General features: G+C 47.5%; 1 protein-coding gene across 2 annotated transcripts in view; it reads left to right on the forward strand.

The window, feature by feature from the left end:
- Nucleotides 1-20580, forward strand: part of LOC114641486 (interleukin-10 receptor subunit beta-like) — a 38340-nt gene extending 17760 nt beyond the window's left edge. For both annotated transcript variants that reach the window (XM_028790524.2, XM_051926365.1), the window contains exons 3-8: nucleotides 3195-3318; nucleotides 10071-10249; nucleotides 17496-17641; nucleotides 18303-18456; nucleotides 19325-19482; nucleotides 20094-20580. In XM_028790524.2, the coding sequence (XP_028646357.1) occupies nucleotides 3195-3318; nucleotides 10071-10249; nucleotides 17496-17641; nucleotides 18303-18456; nucleotides 19325-19482; nucleotides 20094-20207 (875 nt within the window). In that variant the 3' untranslated portion in view covers nucleotides 20208-20580. The remainder of the gene's footprint in view (nucleotides 1-3194; nucleotides 3319-10070; nucleotides 10250-17495; nucleotides 17642-18302; nucleotides 18457-19324; nucleotides 19483-20093) is intronic.
- Nucleotides 20581-20826: the final 246 nt, after the last annotated feature.

A 20826-nucleotide genomic window follows, 5' to 3' on the forward strand; every position in this document is an offset into this window, starting at 1 on the left:
GCTTTCATTAATATTAATCACAAGCTGTAACGTAAGTTTAATATGTCACTGTCCTCTTCTGTTTTATAAATCAGCGGAGTGGTGGCTCTGAGGTTAGGGATCTGCACTGGCAATCGGGAGGTCACCGGTTCGACTCCCGTAAGTGCCAGTAGGGACTCTGCTCTGTTGGGCCCTGAACCTGCAATTGCTGAGCGCTTTGACTAGTAAGAAAAGCGCAATATAAATGCAAAGAATAATTATTATTATTATTAAATCTGTCATTTTCTACTCACGTGCACAGGTGACACAGAGCCAGATTTAGCACAGGGGTTCACCACATAAGAACTGCTAGGCAAGCATTTTAAGACGAGACATGTTAGGGACAACTGTGAAATGGGCATCGTATTCTGTTTCTGTGTGTCAAAGTTGGCATGACTCTCTCCTCTGTGCCTTGTTTGGAAGTGTTGGGGTCTGCACGTGAAGGAGGAGTAGAAAGCCTTGGCACACTGAGTGGCACACCTTTGAAGCCGACGGACGGAGGGGAGATAACGTCATCTGATCGGGAAAATCCTTCCAATGCAGCGACAGAAATGGCAGACTCGACACGTCGGGCCCCCGCTTCCAAATTGGGTTCTTGCCATTGGCTTCCTTCATCTGTTATGCAGTGTAATCCGTCACTAAAGAAAGCAAAGTTATGTCTCCTACGTGATTTCTTAAGGGGGGGGGGTCACCTTTTTATATCCTATCTGTATAGATTTGGGTTATGTAACACGCCGCAATTTTAAAAGAACTCCTTCCAACAAGGGAGCTAGCGCCCCCTGCTGGATACACAAGCCCAAATGGGTGATCTCTGAGATTAAACAGGACAGCACCCCCTCCGTTTTGGATAAAGAGATTTCTGAGGGCCTTCACATCCTTGACTTTCAGTGCAGTGTGACCACTCGTCCGTTTGATTCTCATTCTGACTCCATTTCCTATTTTAAAGGTGCAAGAAGGAATAAGTTTGGAAAAGTCTCTTGTGGTGATTTCTTATTGTTCGCCCGTCAGCGCCTAGTATCGATTTGACTTGATGTTTAGGTGAGTCGAGTGTCTCCTCACAAATGAATGTTCCTCCTGTCGCACATTTATTAACATTTACAGCCACTGCAGCAACCTGTGAGGGAACACACAGGAGAGGAACTGCAAGGGGGTGGAGCCGTGGGTGGGGCCAGGAGCTGAGCTGAGCAACCGGATAGGCTGGACCAGAAAAGAAGGTCGGAATGAGAAATGCCATCACTGTGAATGTTAGATAGCCTGAGGGACGTCTGACAACTCGCTGAGACACATTGTGGAGTGCAGGTTGTGGACCCTTTGGAGGTCCGACAGCACAATGAAATTACAGATTGTGTTTCTAAATATGGCTTGCCTGTGGAGCAAAGTGAGGTGGTAACTGCCAGTACACAGGGGCAGAACTGGTGCCCACTTTAGCTGTTGCCGTGGGCCAATCACAGGGGTTAACGTGAGTCCTCGTCACAACTGAACTAAGGTGCCGTCCTCCTGTGAGTGTCATTTCTTCACCACACCTTGGGTTATTTCAATATACTGAATTTGTAAAGGAAGGTGAACGTTGGAGAAGTTCTTATTGTGTTTAATTTGACGAGAGGTAATTAAAAGCACAATGAAGTATCATTTAAAGACTTGAGCAGATTTTATTAATGCTAAACGTTTGTCGTGAGCATTCATCATTACTGAGCGGTTTATCAGATAGACGAAAGTGAAGGTAAAACTCCACCTGGGTAGTCTCGGCACCCCATCAGAATTGAACCCCCTGATTTTGTCTTGGTGCCAGCCCTGATTTAAGTGAACATCATTGTCTGGTCTCAGAGGGGACGCTCACATTTTTCTATCTTCTAAAAGCAAAAAGTGCTCTCTCACGTGGGTGCTCTGAAAAATCACGACGTGACACAACGGAGCCATTTAAACAAAGAGCAGGCGACTGGTCAGCCACTCGTCTAGAACTGAGGCGTCCGCCAAACTCGAAACTTCAAGAGCCACGCCATGTGTGGACAGGCCATGCCCTAACCGCCCCAGGGCTTCTTGGGATGTTGAGTTCTGTCCCAGTGGTGTCACTGGTCGGCTCTTTTCCGGTTGCACACTATCAGTGTTTTTTTTTTTAACAAGCACCTGTGTGAAGAAGGATGTTAGAATGTAAAAGATAGAAAATGAAGGGAGTCTCCATTAATGAGGTGAACGTCACTGCTTGTTGCTAAAACGCTAAATGTTACACACCACAACATTTATAACAAACCAGTAATGGCGCATGCACTGCCGTAACGACAACGTTCAGTGAATACGCTCGACTTCTAGTTGTCATCCTCTTTCTTTCTCCCTGTTTATCATTCGTTTGCTCAGATGCGCTTGTTCCTTCCTGAGCGGCTCTTCTTTCCTCCACCATAGCTGCCCGCTTCTTCTCTTCTTTCTGTTTGCGTTAAAAGTGATGACGTCGGTGTTTCTGTTGCAGTTCCTTAGTACGTTTTCTTTCATTTTTCACTTGAACTGGCCTCAAGAATGATTTAAGAGATGAAGAGGTAGGGGAAGTGATGGTGAAGATGGTAGGGATGAGAACGGCGCCCGTATGCATGCACCACCCTGCTGGCTGCTGCCAAGAGTTGATTCTACAATAAAATGAAATAAAAAGAAGAATAACTTCAGAGGTCAATCATCACCCCGAAAGCAGACAGTAGACGTCACGTAGTAAATGAGTACCAAATGTCAGGTCAACCGGCCAAACGGTTTGTGAGCTACAGGTGACCTAAAATCCTGGACAGTCACGCTAGCGTATTATAGAAGAAGATAAGAAGTCTAGTAATGCAAATATTAAGTTCTTATCATTAATCTCACATTTTCAGAATGTTTGTACACTAATTAAACACAAAGCATTATGACTACAGGCAGAGATGACAACACTTGTATATCAGTAAGGACCACGGAGCCCATGGAGAATGAGGGACAAACAGCCTGCCTGTGTAAACCTAGAAAATGGCCACTGACCTGATGATGATGATGATGATGTGTAACTATTGAGCATTAATACGTTGTGTGGAATTTGAGTGGCATCACAGCCATGTACACCACTGGGTGAAACTGTAACATGGCACATGTTGACGAGTGACTGGCATAAATGTCAGTGAATGACCTGCCCCTCTCTCTCTCTCTCTCTCTCTCTGCCCCTCCAGGTCTCTCCAAGCTACAGGAACCCACGAATGTCATCGTTAAGTCGGTGAATTTGAAAAGCGTGCTGCACTGGGATGCGTCACCTGACCTGCAGGGCCCTGTCACTTATCACGTGGAGTATAAGCTGTAAGTGTGAATGGGGAGCATGCACCTGCGGGTTAATTTCAGGTGGCATGGGGGCTCAGTGGTCCTTGAAGACATGCCAGGCAGGTTAACTGGCCATTCTGAATTGGGACCCAATGCCGCCTGGGTTGGCTCTGCAGTCCTGAATTTGGACAAGCTTCTTGTTTTATGTCCTTCATTCAGTTTTGTCTTCTTTTGCTCTTTGTTACATATTTATTCTGTTACAGTTTAATTTAAATGTATAAATTGTGCTTCACTGTTTGGCTCGGGCATCTGATCAGGATGCCTCCTGGACGCCTCCCTGGTGAGGTGTTCCAGGCACGTCTAACCGGGAGGAGGCCCCGGGGAAGACCCAGGACACGTTGGAGGGACTATGTCTCTCGACTGGCCTGGGAACGCCTTGGGATTCTCCCAGAAGAGCTAGAAGAAGTGGCCGGGGAGAGGGAAGTCTGGGCATCTCTGCTCAAGCTGCTGCCCCCGCGACCCGACCTCGGATAAGCGGGAGACAATGGATGGATGTTTCCTTTAATCCCGTGTGTGTTATGGAGGTGGGGCCACCATGATATCATTGCCTCCAGCCTTTATATTCCGTGCAGAGATAATCCTCGATTTTCACAAACGTCTCCCCTGTGACCCTGGAGTGGAGTACATGGCTTGGGGTTTCAGCTTTGAGCTCCCCTCATCTTTGGAGGCCTTACTGCTGTGGTCACTTTAACAGATGGGCAACTCGGTGGTCAGCAGAGGCCTCACAGCACCAGTGATGTGGGCCTTTTGCACAGCCTCTCTGGGCCACTGCCTGTCTTCAAGATGAGCTGACAGGCCAGCTGCCATCTTCAGATGTGTCCTCTGCGCCTAACGTGCTGATCCCATTTCTACACGACTGCTGGCTCATCCCGTTAAGTGCCCGCTGGTCATGTTGAGGTTTGCTGTTTGCTTCCATGTCAGTGCACCAGTGTTTATTGACTGGTTATTTTGTAGTAAAAGGTACGATATGAATCAGCACTTCTGGATGGGCCTGGTGTCGGTGCTGCCAGCTCCATCACAAGTCTGCTCTTCTTTCTTCTTGTGTGATGTTCCACTCATGTAAATCACAAGCTGCTCCTGCTCTATTCAGATGTTAATGATGTCTCTAAGTGTAACCTGCTGGCACCTTTGGGCAGATCTGACCACAGCCTGATTCACCGTATTCCCAGCTAGAAGCCTGTTATTAGATGGCAACCTGTAATACCATCAGGGCAGTGAAGGCTCTGAGTGAAGGAAAGGAAGCTTACAAAGCTGAAATAGAAAACCAACTCACTCAGAATAACATGAAAGATGTGAGGAGATGATTGGGTATAATTACTGGACTCGAGCAATCCAGGACGTGGACAAAGCTAACAACATGAACCAATTTTTAAAAAGATTTTCCCTCCCACTTCCACCTTCTTTCATTGACCAGTCTCCCCAAACCATCCCTACTATATCAACAAGTCCAACCACGTCAACTGGAATGGCCAGTGACCATCGGTCTGGGCTGTCCATAGCTGAACACTGGAAAAGCTTTGGGACCAGATGGAGTTAGTCCTCGAGTTCTTAAAGCCTGTGCTGACCAACCTGGCCATGCTGCCACTATGGCTGCCAAAGTACCATTGCTGTTCCAATTCCACAAAAGGCAGGTGCCTCCTGACCTAATATTAGACTGCAGACCAGTGGCCTGATGAGGACCTTTGAAAGACTAGTCCTGGACAGTAGGAGTCCTCTTGTGGTAGACCACCTGGACCCACTGCAGTTACCTGTCTGCTGGACAGAGCTGGCCACACTGTGAGGATGGTGTTTTTTGATTTTTTCCAGCACTTCAATACCATCCTTGGTAAGGGGTGAAGTCAGAGATCCACATGCGGATGACCTTTGGTGTCCTGGATAATGGACTATCTGTCAGGCAGCCTGCAGCTGGTGTGAGCGACAGTGGAGCTCCACAAGGACCAGGCCTGTCTGACACCTCGGACTATAAATGTCACAGCAGGTCATGTGATTGGCAGAAATAAGATAAGAACTTTATTCATCCCGAGGGAAACTCTTATGTCATTGGCATGTTCAGTGCAACAAGAGAAATAAAGATAGTGCAATGAAGATTTAAAAAGAGAAAAGTAGTAATTGTGCAAATATACAAAAATATAAGAGATTATTATTAAATACAGATTATTAGTGTAGGTTATGAAAAGTGACTTAGTACTTATGCCTGAGTTAAATGAGCTAGCCGCTTGTGATGACAGGATGGACTAACGTACCACCATCAAGGCTGAAAAAGATCACCCGCAGAACGAAGAGGACTTATAAAGCCTTATTAGCACACGTAGAAAAGATCTGCTGTGGCGCTCGCTTCTGCATTTGGGGGCAATGAGTCTTTTGCTGTGTGCACTCTGATGGTCCCTCAAGGAGGCATACATGGGGTGAGAGGGGTTGTCTGTGATACTGAGGAGCTTTTTCAGCATTCTTCTCTCAGACACCTCCGTCAGATCCTCTAATTTGACGCCTAGGACAGAACTGGCCTTTTTAATCAGCTTGTTCAGCGTGTTGTGATCAGCTGTCTTCACCACCCTGCCCCAACTCACAGCTGCAGAAAACACCACACTCTGCACCACAGAGAGAGAAAACCTTGTCAGCATTCTCCTCCATACATTAACCTTCCTCTTGTGTTAGCTTTCTGTTATCATCTCTTATGTTAACGGGTCGGTTTTGACCCGTGTATTAAATCAGCTATAAAATACACTAAAAACAATAAGCTATCATCCAATTTGTTTCTCATCTCTTGGTTACCTTGTTAGGCTACCTTATCCATGAAAATGTTGGTTTTAATACTTTTGGTGTGGGCCTCTGGGCCTTTTTTTGTCAGTATACCCCTTGATTTCAATTTAAAAAAATGGTAAAATGAACCTCAAGAGAATCATATTAATAAATAAAAGGTTCTTGTGTTACCTGACTAATACTGAGGGGTATAGAACACATCTCTTAAATAAATTTGTTTTATTTATTTTTTCATTTTAATATTAATAACTAAAGTGACATCTATGGTGTTACGGGTCAATTTCAACCCATAGATATTTACATCAAGAAAAGGCAAAAAAATATTTTTTTCAGCAATAGAACTTTAATATAAACTGAAAAAAATGAAAAGCAGAACAGGTCATGACACAAAATATATATTTGCATGGTCAAATAAACAAAAACCAATCAAGAAAATCAAACAAATAGAAATCAATTACAAGTTCTAAAACTAATACAAAGCTAAATCAGAGTAAAAACCTCTGTGTGCAAGAACATGCTTGTGTATGTGTGTGTTTAGAGGCATGTTTTTGAGTGTTCTTTGCAGAGATATTTCTTGCAGTTGAAACACAATACATTTGTCTTTCTGTCCTTACTGCTTGGGCAGACCTGACACCTCTTTCTTTTCGAATCAGGCGGCCTGACTGGGGTTGTTGCTGTTTCGGTTGGTGTTGAGGCAGGGCTGGCTGAGGAGGATGCTGATGCAGATTCTCTCTGTTTTGCTGATGGTGAGGATGAAGTGCTGGGTGAGCTCTGCAGCTGTCTGACAAAGGCTGCAGCGTCTGGGTCTCGGGGCACCCGTTCCCTTCGCCTAATGTGTGGCTTGACAAGGGAATTTCCCAACTCCTCAAGAAACAGTCTCTGCTTGTTTTTTTTGGTTGAGTTCCACCCTTGGTGGATGTGGCTCCACAACACAAATGCATTATATGCAGACACATCAAGGATGTTGTAAAACAGAACCATTGGCCATCTTCTGGTCATTCGCTGGCATGTGGCTGTCAGCTTGTCCAGGTTGTCCACTCCTCCTTTGTTTTTGTTGTGGATAATTGTCGGCTTTTTGTCACTTCCTGATGATACAGCTGCGTCTTTGTGAAGAGTAGACATGAGTATCACATTCCGGTTTCTTTTTGGACAATATGAGACAACAGTGGTGGTGTCTGTAAAAGCAAAGTTTGAGGAAAGTGGAGCCCTGCCCTTCACCTGCAAGATTTCAGCAGGCAACTCAGATTTATTTTTCTTCACTGTTCCCACCATGGTAAGTTTCCTCTTGAGAAGTTCTTGTCCGAGGTCATAGCTGGTAAAAAAAATTGTCACAAGTGATATTGTGACCCTGCAGTCCAGTGGTCATATTGAGGACCACACGTTTTCCTTGGTTTTTCTCAGGGATGCCACTCGCAGCTTTGCCTGTGTAAATCTGTAGATTTCAGGCATAGCTGGTTCTTGCGTCACAGGCTGCCCAGATTTTTATGCCATATTTCCCTGGCTTACTGGGTGTGTATTGCCGGAAGGGGCATTTTCCTCGAAAAGGGACAAGGCGTCCATCCACTGTCACCTCTGGCCCTGGGTTGAACATCAGCGGAAGGAGCTGCACCCATCTCTCCCAGACATCCCTGATGGGACCAAGCTTGTCAGATCTCACTCTGGGGTCTCTGTTGTCAAATCTGAGGACTCTTGATATCATTTGAAATGTCTCAAGTGACATTGTTGCCCGGAAAATATTTCTGCCTGTTGATGCGTCCCATACACTATCAGTGGCCTCATTGCAGGATCTGTACACTCCAGCAAGAAGAAGAACACCAATGAAAGCATCAAGTTATTCCTCATCAATGTCTTTCCACATGTCGCCATGGACTTTTTTTCCTTCAAGGTTCGTCATAGTAATGATGATTCTTTTTAGTGACAATGGCATAAATAGCTCAAAACATGTTTTGATGTCACTGACTCTGGTCAGAGCAAACCTTGTGATTCCAGGGGTCATTTTGATGACATTTGCAGCAGCTGCCCTGCCATGTACATCATGAGGTACTGAGCTCCAAAAGATCTTACCATTTTTGGACTTGAATCTTTCAGCAGGAGCAGCTTCAGCACCAGTGACCTCCTCATCCGACTCATCAGATGTGTCTGTGTCTTCTGGATGATACTCCACATTGTCTTCCTCCTCAGAAACCTTCTCATCTGAATCGCTATGCTGCTTTGTGTCCTCTCCTTCATTTTCACCAAAAATATGATCCAGAACTTGGCTCACTGTAAATCTTCTTCTCATTTTTGCATGCTGCAAATTGTAAATGTGCACTCTGCAAGTCAAATGGCCACTCAAATGAGTGAATTCACCTCACATGTCTGGACATCCCCGTCTTTGTTTGTTTTGTTTTTGTGCAGGTCTACTGGAAAGTCATGCAAAATGAGAAAGCTCACATGATTAGGAGAGGAGCTGGTGGTCAGTGTGTCAGCTGACAGTGCACTTAGGATTTCAGTTTTGGCTCGAATTATTGCTTTATCATCGTATTATCATGACTGGGTTGAAACCGACCCTAACAACACAAAGGTCATAATTTCAACCAGAGCATTTTATAATTTAGTAAAAATATATTTTTTTGCTTTATTTTGTTGAAATAGAGGTTCCTGACAAAGTCAAAAAGCCTTGATGCAATAAACAAATTTATGTGATTCTTGTATGCATTTAAAATTTAAAACGGGTCGGTGCAGACCCTAACACAAGAGGAAGGTTAAACGACCTAAGCCTCCTCATTAGGTAGAGCCGGCTATGTCTGTGTTCTTGGAGCAGTCAAGTTTACTGTCAATGTGTACTCCCAGGTACCTACAGACCTCAACTACTTCAACCTCCACTCCTCTGATAGTGATGACGGGTGGGAGGAGGCGCCCGCTTCCTAAAGTCCACCACCAGTTCTTTTGTCTTTGTGATGTTTAGCTGTAAATGATTCTGCTCACACCACCCAACAAAGATTTCCACCACACCCCTATATTCCTCCTCCTGACCATCCCTGATATGGGCCACAACGGCAGAGTCATCAGAGAAATACAGGACTTATGGGGTGTATTGATAAGGGGGATAAGACAGTGGAGAGGAGTCGGGGGGAGAACATTGACAATTGTTTGCAACTCTTATTGATCTGTGCTGCACCAAAGAGCCTCTGTGTCCAGTCTCTATTCAAGGAGGGAATGTGGAGCTGGTGCACTATTGAAGTATTGGGGGGTCCACGTTAATGACAGGTTGGACTGGTCTCGGAGCATAGAAAACGAGAGAAGAAAGGGTAGAGCAGGCTGTCCTGCCTTAGGAGACTGAGCTCCTTTAATGCACATCTTCTACAACTCTGGCCAGTGTGGTTTGCCAGGCCGGTAACATCACTTCAACAGAGGACCACCAAATCGACAAACTGAGGAAAAGGGCAGGCTCAGGAATAGGATACACTGTGGACCCCCTGGAGGGAGTAGAGGAGGAGAGCATGAAGACAAAACTAAGTGCCATTATGAACAATGCTACTCGACCGCTCATTGATACACTAACACAGGACTTTCAGCCAGCAGGAGCGGGGTCACAAAACACGACTGGGGGGCTCCTTTATGCCAACGCCAATGTACCTGAATAGCACCTCACTGGGACCGTAACTGCCAAGTTGGAACTTTTGTTTGTTTTTAATGTTCTTCGTTTTTTAGTTATACTGCAGTGTGTGTATCTATCTATTATATAGTGCCTTTTATATCTATCTATCAATCATATAGTGCCTTTCATCTATCTATCTATCTCATATAGTGCCTTTCATCTATCCATCTATCCATCTATCTATCTATCTATCTATCTATCATATAGTGCCTTTCATATATATCAACCTACCTTCCTTCCTTCCTTCAAAAGGCAAATTCCCATCTGGGAGTAAATGAAATTCCGTGTCTCTACTTCTAATCCCATCCTGTTGCTTTTTATTTTTTTGTAGTAATGACGTAGATGCGAAGTGGACACCCGTTGAGAACTGTGTCCACACGACCAGGACTGAGTGCAACTTCAGCGTGATCGCCCCTTACTACTGTCCAGTGGTCCTGCAAGTGAGAGCTGATAATGGCAGCGACACCTCGGCATGGGTGCAGTCCAAGGCCTTCTGTGCCCTACATGACAGTAGGTTGCCCTGTTTATTGTTATCTTTATACTCTTTGAATTGTGGGAGTTGGCAGAGCTGGCGCTGAAGCCCTTGCTGCCCTTCATTTCTTTATTGCTGTCTGACTGGTCACTTAGTAAAGCCTTCCTGATAGCTGGTACTACTTTGGCCTTCTCTGACACCTGCTGCCCTTTGTCCCAAGTTTCATTTTAATCTATCAGATAACTTGATGATCTGGGAGGTCTGATTTGGGCACATGAAGAATGTCGAGGGTCCATATAACCCCCAGGCTCCATCTTCAAGGGTTATGAGATGTTCGCCAGGGTCAAGCTGGCCTGTACCCACAGTCTGTACAGTAAGCAGGTTGATTTGGCCGTGTGCCCACCATGCTGACCCAGCAGTGTCTGAGCAGATTTCTGCGGTGTGGGGCTGAGTTGGGAATTAATTACAGGGATATGAAAAGTAAAGGACTCAAAATGAAGCACCAGTTGAACTGATGTCCCCACACTGATGGATTACAAGGCCAGAAGTCCCCATGACTGTCATCATCAAGTTCTTCCATGAGAGCCCTGAGGACTCACTGAGGACTGACTGAGGTCACTGATGTTAGGTAGAATGTCTAGAGGGGGCTGGTCAGGTGGTCTTGTAGTCTCGGACCCCCCACAGAGTTTTTTTTGTTTGTTTTTTTTGTCCTCCGTGCCCATCAGGCCTTACTCTTATTCTATGTTAATTAGTGTTCCCTTATTTTAATTCTTATTTATTTTGTTTTTTATTCTCTTTCTTCATCATGTAAAGCACTTTGAGCTCATTGTTTGTATGCAAATGTGCGACAGAAATAAATGTTGTTGTCGTATGCTTTGGTGGGTTCAGACCCCCGCTACACTTGGGCTCTCAGAGTGTATTTCTGTGATTTGAAGTCCATTTTCTCGTTCATTTTCAGCATTTGTGTTACAGTCCATGTGTTTACAGGAGTAACCTGGGGAGAAATAAAGTTCTGTCCATCCATCCCAGTTAAGGCAAAAACCTGTTTTTAGTTCTCCTCCTTTTGCATGTAAAATGCAGCAGCGTCATTTTAAATGTGCAAATCACAGTTAGATGTCATCATCAGCCGCCGTGAATCCAAAAACAAGTGTGGAGCCCGTGATGATTGTCTTATGTGTTACAAATACATTTGGTGCTTCACGTACAGTGAAGTGAACTCGATCCTCACCCTGAGCCCCTGAACATTCAGCATATGTGAGCGGTAGATAAGGTCAGAGGTCAGTGCCCACTCTGTCAGCGTATCTCTTATCAAACTGCTCGATTCACATTAACCTCACGCCTTCTCTACACGTTTTTGTTACCTAATTTCACGCAGCACATTCTTTTCTGATTGGCCGTACGCTTGAGCCCTGCTAAGGACTGGCATACCTGGCCTTACCCCGAGTGCTTCTGGGATGGTGGTAATAGCACTTCAATGAAATAAGCGTTGTGTTAGGTTACTCGTGACTTCAAAAGTAATCGGACTACGTAACACACGTTACTTTTAATACGCTGTCAATAACGCTGCTCCTGAGCTTAGCGCATGTCTCTAAGTATTTGTGAAATACTGAAAAGGATCACTTCAGCCAGGAGGAGGAACAACGTGATCACCTTAACTTCTACATCGGGAAATGTGTCCACCGTCTTCTACCTGTGGCTGGCTGCTCAAAGTGTGTGTGGAGCAAACACACGTGCAGGTGACACAATCCTAAACTGTAACCCACGTAACATGGCCGCATAACTGGGTTACTGGTGGACAAATGGACGTCTGCTAATCCAGTTTCAGGGTTAGATTTCTATAAATAAGTGCATGTGAACACACGAGCCACCCCATCATACCTCTCTGCTACCCCTCCTATGGCCTGACGTCCTCACGCTGCCATTGCTCAACGCCTAACGGCCACGTGGTGCAGGCCGGCTGTGTGCAGTCCTGATGTCGTCTTCAGTTCTCGAGTAGCACATTTACATTTGTGTCCACTCACCTGTGATGTCCGACTACGATTTGGAGCTACTGCAATGACATTTCAGCTAAATGGACGCACCTGCCTGCCTGCCTGCCGCTGCGTCATTCAACCGTTTGATTTACGGGATGTCTTTGAATTCAACCCTCTGTAGGCTGCTGGTCTTCATTTCTATCAAACGATGAGGCCGCCATCCTGTTGTTCCTCACACATCAGCATACCAGTCCATCACAGTAGAGACACCAGTGGGAGGTTTGGGTTTTCAATGTCTGCCTTTCAGTTCCTTGAGCAGTTTATCTATTATATAGTGCCTTTCACTCTATCTATCTATCTATCTATCTATCTATCTATCTATCTATCTATCTATCTATCTATCTATCTATCTATCTATCTATCTATCTATCTATCTATTTACAGTGCATCCATAAAGTTTTCCCAGCGCATCACTGTTTCCACGTTTTCTTATGTTACAGCCTTATTCCAAATTCCATTTTTTCCCTCAGAATTCTACACACAACACCCCATAATGACAACGTGAAAAAAGTTTACTTGAGGTTTTTGCAAATTTATTAAAAATAAAAACATTGAGAAATCCCATGTCCATAAGTATTTACAGCCTTTGCCATGAAGCTCTAAATTGAGCTCAGGTGCCTCCTGTTTCCCCTGATCATCCTTGAGATGTTTCTGCAGCTTCATTGGAGTCCACCTGTGGTAAATTCAGGTGACTGGACCTGATTTGGAAAGGCACACACCTGTCTATAGAAGGTCCCACAGTTGACACTTCATGTCAGAGCACAAACCAAGCATGAAGTCAAAGGAGTTGTCTGTAGACCTCCGAGACAGGATTGTCTCAAGGCACAAATCTGGGGAAGGTTACAGAAAAATGTCTGCTGCTTTGAAGGTCCCAATGAGCACAGTGGCCTCCATAATCCGTAAGTGGAAGAAGTTCCAAACCACCAGGACTCTTCCTAGAGCTGGCCGGCCATCTAAACTGAGCAATTGGGGGAGAAGGACCTTAGTCAGGGAGGTGACCAAGAACCCGATGGTCACTCTGTCAGAGCTCCAGAGGTCCTCTGTGGAGAGAGGAGAACCTTCCAGAAGGACAAACATCTCTGCAGCAATCCACCAATCAGGCCTGTATGGTAGAGTGGCCAGACGGAAGCCACTCCTTAGTAAAAGGCACATGGCAGCCTGCCTGGAGTTTGCCAAAAGGCACCTGAAGGACTCTCAGACCATGAGAAAGAAAATTCTCTGGTCTGATGAGACAAAGATTGAACTCTTTGGTGTGAATGCCAGCTGTCACGTTTGGAGGAAACCAGGCCAATACCATCCCTACAGTGAAGCATGGTGGTGGCAGCATCATGCTGTGGGGAACTGGGAGACTAGTCAGGATAAAGGGAAAGACGACTGCAGCAATGTACAGAGACATCCTGGATGAAAACCTGCTCCAGAGCGCTCTTGACCTCAGACTGGGGCGACGGTTCATCTTTCAGAAGGACAACGACCCTAAGCACACAGCCAAGATATCAAAGGAGTGGCTTCAGGACAACTCTGTGAATGTCCTTGAGTGGCCCAGCCAGAGCCCAGACTTGAATCTGATTGAACATCTCTGGAGAGATCTTAAAATGGCTGTGCACCGACACTTACCATCCAACCTGATGGAGCTTGAGAGGTGCTGCAAAGAGGAATGGGCCAAACTGGCCAAGGATAGGTGTGCCAAGCTTGTGGCATCATATTCAACAAGACTTGAGGCTGGAATTGCTGCCAAAGGGGCATCGACAAAGTATTGAGCAAAGGCTGTGAATACTTATGGACATGGGATTTCTCAGTTTTTTTATTTTTAATAAATTTGCAAAAACCTCAAGTAAACTTTTTTCACGTTGTCATTATGGGGTGTTGTGTGTGGAATTCTGAGGAAAAAAATGAATTTAATCCATTTTGGAATAAGGCTGTAACATAACAAAATGTGCAAAAAGTGATGAAGCGCTGGGAATACTTTATGGATGCACTGTATCTATTATATAGTGCCTTTCATCTATCTATCTATCAAAATCCTGGGACAATTTTTTTTAACCTTGGTGACGCGATGTGACTTTTTCAGAGAGACACATTCATGTCCTGCGAGACGAGACTTTGTGCCAGTTGATTTAACGAGGCCCAGGTCTGTACAAAGTAGAACGTCATGAAGAGGTTCAAAGACGTTGGGGTGACGCACATGCACAGCAGGTTACAGATAATGGGTGTACTAAAATTTGAAAATCTTAATAAAATGATAGTAAAGATCGCATTAACGCAAACAAATGGAAATTATTACTCGGTGAAATAAGAGAACAGTAAAAGAGATGAAATACATGGAGAGCCAATCTGATATGGCAGAAGTCCGGAGATATTGTTCAGATTTCAACTTTAAGTCAGACGTGTTGATCGTCTAATTTGTGTTTCTTACCAATGAAGAAGCGAATCTGTGAGAATTAAAAGATTTGTTGTTTGGTGAAAGTGAAATCCACATATCCGAGTGGCAGACACACAAAGTGGCTGGTACATAGTGCCCACCCAGGGGTTGGCGAGCAGAGGGCAGTGCCCCCTAGTCTTGTATTGTGGCAGAACACCCTGACCATGGAAGGACCAGGGCAGAGAGTATTTTCAGGACAGTTTCTGACACCCCCTTGGGGCTACGGGTCATGAGCATGGGAGCTTAGCCCTGTTGGTGCCAGGGGCATGGATGTTTCCAAGGCCTTATATTGCCACACTTCCACCACACCCGGAGTCCTTCCAGGTGCCCTACAAAGGTCCCCATCATTCAGTGGCCAGAGTCCGCCTGAGATGGCGTGGAGGCAGAAGGCACTTTGTTTTGCCCTGTGATTTGTGAGGACTTTACTGTAAATACATGGTGTGTGTGTGTGTGTGTGTTCACAATATTTGTAAACTTTTACTGACAAGGGGTCTACACCTCCCATCAGGGGGCAGGAATGTGCTGTGCTTTGTCTGAGGAGGGGCCGTCTGAATGGGCAGAGCGCAGGCCTGTTGGTAGTGCTGCCCCTCACCGCTGTGGTGCCCACACACTCCTCTCTTTCTGCACTGGTAGCTCACCATCCTTAACGTTGGCACTCACACTGCTGTTGCACAGGCTGGAACCCTTTTGCCATTTGGGCAGGTTTGCCCCTTTTAAAGGGCTGTCTGAGGCTGGTCATTGGCATTTTGAAGTGCCAGGCCACCCTGAGGGCGACTTGTCAGCCACATTATGCACTGTAGCCGATGATACGATAAAAACAGAATGAAGTGTTGACTTTTGTTTTTCTACAACTCATGCCCATTTGCTATTTTTGTTCAGAAAATGGTAGAAAGAGAAGAGCAGTGGGCATGGCCATGGCTGAGTGCCAACTCCTAACTTCTGCTGTTTTCTGTGGTAGACGTTTATTCAAATCCATTTCATGATCTCATTTTAGAGTTTAGTGCCAGTGCAGCATCCTGACTTGTGCCAGGTTTGTGTAAATGAACTTTGAGTGAATCCCCTTTAAGTCCTTAATAACTTGACAGAAGACCACCGTGTGTGCCAAGCTGCAGCAGGCTTGTAATTGACTCAGTCCCGCGGTTCATGGGCAGAGCAGCTAACTGTCTGTAATGCGTCTCCGCACAGCCGGTGGTTGGCCATGTTCTCCTAACCTGGACTCGGACTCGGCCGCTGCAGGTCTTCTGTCGTTTTGATGCCAGGCCTCTGTAGCTTTGACTTTGCCATCTCCTCCCGTTGATCGGGTTTCTCGCAGACCCCATCGGGTTTTCCTTCCGGATTCTGCTGCTTTCATTTGACCTTCCCAGCTGCATAGAAGCCGCCACACAGCCTGCTGGCACCGCCACCTCTGCCACCACCACATGTCACAGAGCTTTAGTTAGACAGGGGGGAGTCACTTCAAGTACCACCTGTGCGCAGCTGCCATTATTGTGCCAGTATGCTCACCACAGGTTAAGTGTAAGGGGCAAGAGAGATGGCACATTGGAGACGGGGGGGGGGTATTTCGTGTTAGGGTTGCAGAATGCATGAGGCCATGGTGGGCATCCCACTCTTTTAGAAGAACATCCAAGTGAGTCAGGGCCTCGACTTTCCGTCTCACCTGAAGGATGGCACAGAGTCCTCGTCACTCTCCCTGCCTGCCCCAGCAACAAGCCAAGCTGGCCAGGCCTGAACTCTCCTCGTTTCGGGTGGATGACCCCTTCTGAAGTGCAGGTGGTGCGGCCGCTGGTCTGGGGGGTGAATACGTTTCTAGGCGCTGTGCACAAAGCGTCACGTCCTCGGGGGACGATGGCTTAGACTGACGTGTGGCTCGAGGCCTCGAAGTGCAGGGGTAACCGAAGAAAAGCCCAGCAAAGGTGCCATGTTAGTGCTGCTCTGTGGCACTTTCAGCATTGTCCCTTGTCACTTCACACATCCCACGTCCCCCTACGCAAGTTTTGTGCTGCCAGGTTCAGACCATCGCTCCATTTTGTGGCCTTCTGGAAGTTTCCAAAGTGCACCCCACATTTTGTGTGTCCCGCTCATCGTATGTGAAGCACTTTAAGGGCGGCTAGGGGGCGCTATATAAGTACAACACTGCCGTAAACGTAAAGCTGAATGTCATCTGCGCTGTGACAGATACGAGGCATGTGGCATCCCATGAAGTCGGGTCTGTGGGTGAGCAGCAGGTCACGTCCGGGCACCTAAACAAGTGGGGGTCCCCTGTCCTGCACATCTTGAGACACTGAGAACTTGCAGAGTCCTCACAGGCAGCAACACAAGGGTCCCTCGCTCAAGGTGACATCTCGGGTCCCCTGTTGGCACGCCTCTCTTTTGGGGGTCTTGCCCTCCACTGAGCTTCACTCTGAATTATTTCCTCCACTTCGCCAGCCTGCCGAGTGCCGGGGTCACCCGGTGGTCTCTGACAGTGTGTGTCACCTGGCACCTCAGGCCCTGAACTGTGCCAGTCATGGTGGGTAAAGGTGGCTGTCAGATGTGAACATTCAGGTTGGCCTTCTGGCTGAAAAGCGGGGCTACACCAGCCTGGAGCCCACCTTGGACGAAGCAGGGCATGACCGTCAATGTAGGGGTGGCTGGGTCATAACTTGAGGGCACTGCAGATCTCAGTGTCTGTCTGGTGCCTGTTGGCTTGAGTGGTGAACTGGCACCTAGTGCCACCAGCAGCGACTCGGGCGCCACGTGTGCCTGTAATGACAAAACAGATCTTGAGGAGCAGCAGGGCAGTGGTGGACTCTGTGAATTGGGGTCCTCATCTGTGATTGTTGTGTTCTGCAGCTGAAATCGGCCCACCGACTGTAAGTCTCGACTCCCAGGCTGGCGAGATCTACGTCCGATTCTCGATCCCCGGAGATGCCATGAAAGAATACTTCACACAGTGGATTCACTCCGTCACGTACTGGAAGGAGGGCGACAGTGTCAAGGTGGGCCTTTGCTTTCCTCTTCTTCATCCTGGGGCATTTTGTGCTTAACTTGGTGCAACAGCGAGACTGGCAGTGTGTGCCACTCAGTGGGGGTCGTCACAGCTGTCATGAAGGACCGGCGGTCTTTAGCCTGGCCTCGAGTATTAAAGAAATGAGGTTTGGGTGCTGGCCCTTAGGTGCCCACTTAGGTGGCTTTAATGTCCCTGAGTCATTGTGATTTCTTGGACCCGCCGTGGTGCCCCTAATGACGGACTGTCTTCTCATTTCAGTCTCATATGCTGAATGACATGCGAGTTCAGTTGCCCATTAATTCCAGACTTTTTGCCCCATGTGAGTGTGTGTGGCAGGGCTGATGGACTGGCACCCCGTCTGGGGTGATGTGCTGAACTCGATGAAGCGGTTTGCTGGTGACGTGTGGGCCTTGGCTGGCACCTCTGAGCTGCTAAGCCATCTGTTGGAGTGCCACACAGTAAACATTCCACTTGTGCAGTCTGAACGCTGCCAACCTCCCAAGGTGGTCCCCAGCTACCATGGTGAGAATGCAGATGGTCTCAGTGCAGTGTGGCTTTGGACGCCCCCATCATGTCCTGCACCCCCTGGCCGGTGCCAGGGTGGGTTTTTGTACTCCAGAGTCCTCAAATGTCATTTTTTTGTCTTTCAGTTTTCCACGGAAACAAAAGAGAACTTTGTGCAGCTGACGGAGGTTGAATCGGGGGTCCGGTACTGCGTGCAGGTGACGAGTCAAGAGTACCAATACAACCCTCACAGAGCGGGCATCTCGTCACCAGAGCAGTGCCTCGACAACACAAAAGACGGTATGTCTGACTGCCGTGACATAAACACCAGACGGTGGCACAGCTAGTAATGTAATCGCAGACACATCGGGGGGCAAGACAAAAACCAGGACAGGACCCCAGACCACCGCCAAGCCAGTTTAGAGTCACCAGAATGACTGGAAAAACCCCACATGGGCACCCGGAGAGAATGGGCACACTCCCCACTGGCAGTGCTCAGAGCTGGGAGGTGGCACTCAACAGCCTTGGCTATCTGGCGTGGTGTTTTCTAATTGTATGTCTCTGTCATGCCCTCTGCCATTTTCACCCACTGCTGTCGATGTACTTGTTGTTAACTGGTGAAGCAGCAAACTCCCCAGAGAAAGCAATGCCAGTTTAATGGGCATATTGTGGGTACACCTGGATTGGCAGAATGTTTCCAGCGAGATGCCCTTTCTGTCACACACGCCGGGTGCCACTCGAGCGTCTGTTACTGTACAATTCCTGTGCCATCTCGTTTATTTGGGCTTCTCACTTCTACCCTTGCTCGAGTTGCTGATGAAGAAGCCGTTTGTGGTTCCCGTCAGTCCGGGCCGCTGGCTCGTCTTCCTCGTCTCTCGCCTGACAGGACACCATTGTGACTTTGTCATTTTGACCCTCGAGTGACGTCTTGCCCCTTTGGTTCCTGCTTACCCAGTTGGCTTTGATCTCGCACTTTGCCCCCTCACTCGTCTCGGTTTTCATTTATCATTTTCTGGTATTTCTGAGCTCACCAGAATTCTCGGGCACTCCAGAGGGAATGCCAAGTTGGCAGATCAATTATATGGGCCAGCCCTGCTCCCGTCCTTTGTATCGCCTTTTTGCCCGCTTGGCCCGTCGCTCATCGCCATCTTTTCTTGTTCCTTTTCAGAGGTGGCGCAGGTCACGTCTCTTGTGCTCATCCTGGCTGCGACTTTAGTCTTCGCCTGTTTGCTGACCGCCGCCTGCTTCTTTGTGGTGCGGCGCACCTACGGCTGTGCCAAGGACCTGCTGAACCCCGTATGGAGCGTCCCTGAGGACATCGCCGAGGTGAGGACTGAGGGGAGTGGGTGGAGTCTGTTCAGGGGGCCGGCGCTCATCTGGTGCCCAACAGCGCGGGCTCATTGCCTTACGTTGAGCAGGAGTTGGCACTCAGTGTGGTGCTCTCTTGGTTTGCAATTCTCTGGTCCAACGGGGGGCTCACGGCGCTTGTGTTTCTGTGAGAGGGCACAGTGAGGGGCTTGTGGGGGTCACGTTGGCCTGTGTGGGACAGCCATGTGGTGAGTCCTCAAACTTGCTGCCCACCGCTGCTCCTCAACTCAGCTGGCACAGCTTGAGTCATTTTTGCCAGGAGGACTGGGCACATCTTACAGTCTGGACAGAGAGATGTGTCAGAAGACGAGGAGTTGGGTGGCATGGGGTACACAGGGACAGGTGACATTTCACTTTTAATGGTTTGATTATTTTGTTTTTTAAATATCAATTGTCCGTCAGTCCCAGCGGTGACAATCATTGATGTCACCGGGGTGATTGTCACCGGGGTCTGAAGACTTTGTCTTTTCTTTTATTCTTTAACTGTTTATTTCATCCTCACTTGGCTCTCAATGCCCCCTGGTGCCAGCTCTTCTGCCCTGTGACTCCCGTCGTGTTTTCTTTTTCAGTTCCTCACTCACCGATCGCCAGGCGACTCCTTCACCCCCCCCGACGTAGCAGACGTCCCCGAAGAGGCCATCGACCGGGTGCAGGTGCTCGATGCCAAGGACGATGTCACCTGACTTATAAAAGGCAGGGCGAGTGACACACGTGGTGTGCCAGGCGGATTAACAGGTTTTACTGTTTGTATTTTTTATGAACCCCCCCTTTTTTTTTGCCCCCCTTTCTTTGTTCTTCAGTGCTTTGTTGTTTTTTGAGCTCCTTACTTTTCAATCATAAACTTGACCTGAACTTTTAAAGATGGCATCACGAAGTTGGCACTGAGGGACTTTTCCTCCTGTGGGACACCAGATTGCCCGTCTGCAGGTGGCATCTTCAGCCCATCTTGCACTTCTCGTATTTTGTGAAATTGTGGAGGAGCTGAACGTGAGGACCAGAAATGAACTGTGAAGCCCCAGGGAAGGGGGGGCCGGCTGAAAGGCGCTATATAGAATAAAGGTGATGGCTGCTGGGATTTCTGTGAAGTGGTCTCCTCTGCTTTGGGTTGTCCTGGTGGGTGCCAACCAGTCTGGATTAGATTGGGTGAAGTGAATGACCTGACACTGTGGGGGTTAAACTGAAATGGGAATAAAGAGACGTGGGGGGGGAGGGGGGCATCTAAAGGGTCTGACCTCGGACACACCAGTGCTGGGCGAGACCCCCACCTGTGGTCACTGGCAGTGGGCGGCCTGTCCTGTGCCT

Source organism: Erpetoichthys calabaricus, chromosome 4 (genome assembly GCF_900747795.2).
Source record: "Erpetoichthys calabaricus chromosome 4, fErpCal1.3, whole genome shotgun sequence".
Lineage (NCBI taxonomy): Eukaryota > Metazoa > Chordata > Cladistia > Polypteriformes > Polypteridae > Erpetoichthys > Erpetoichthys calabaricus.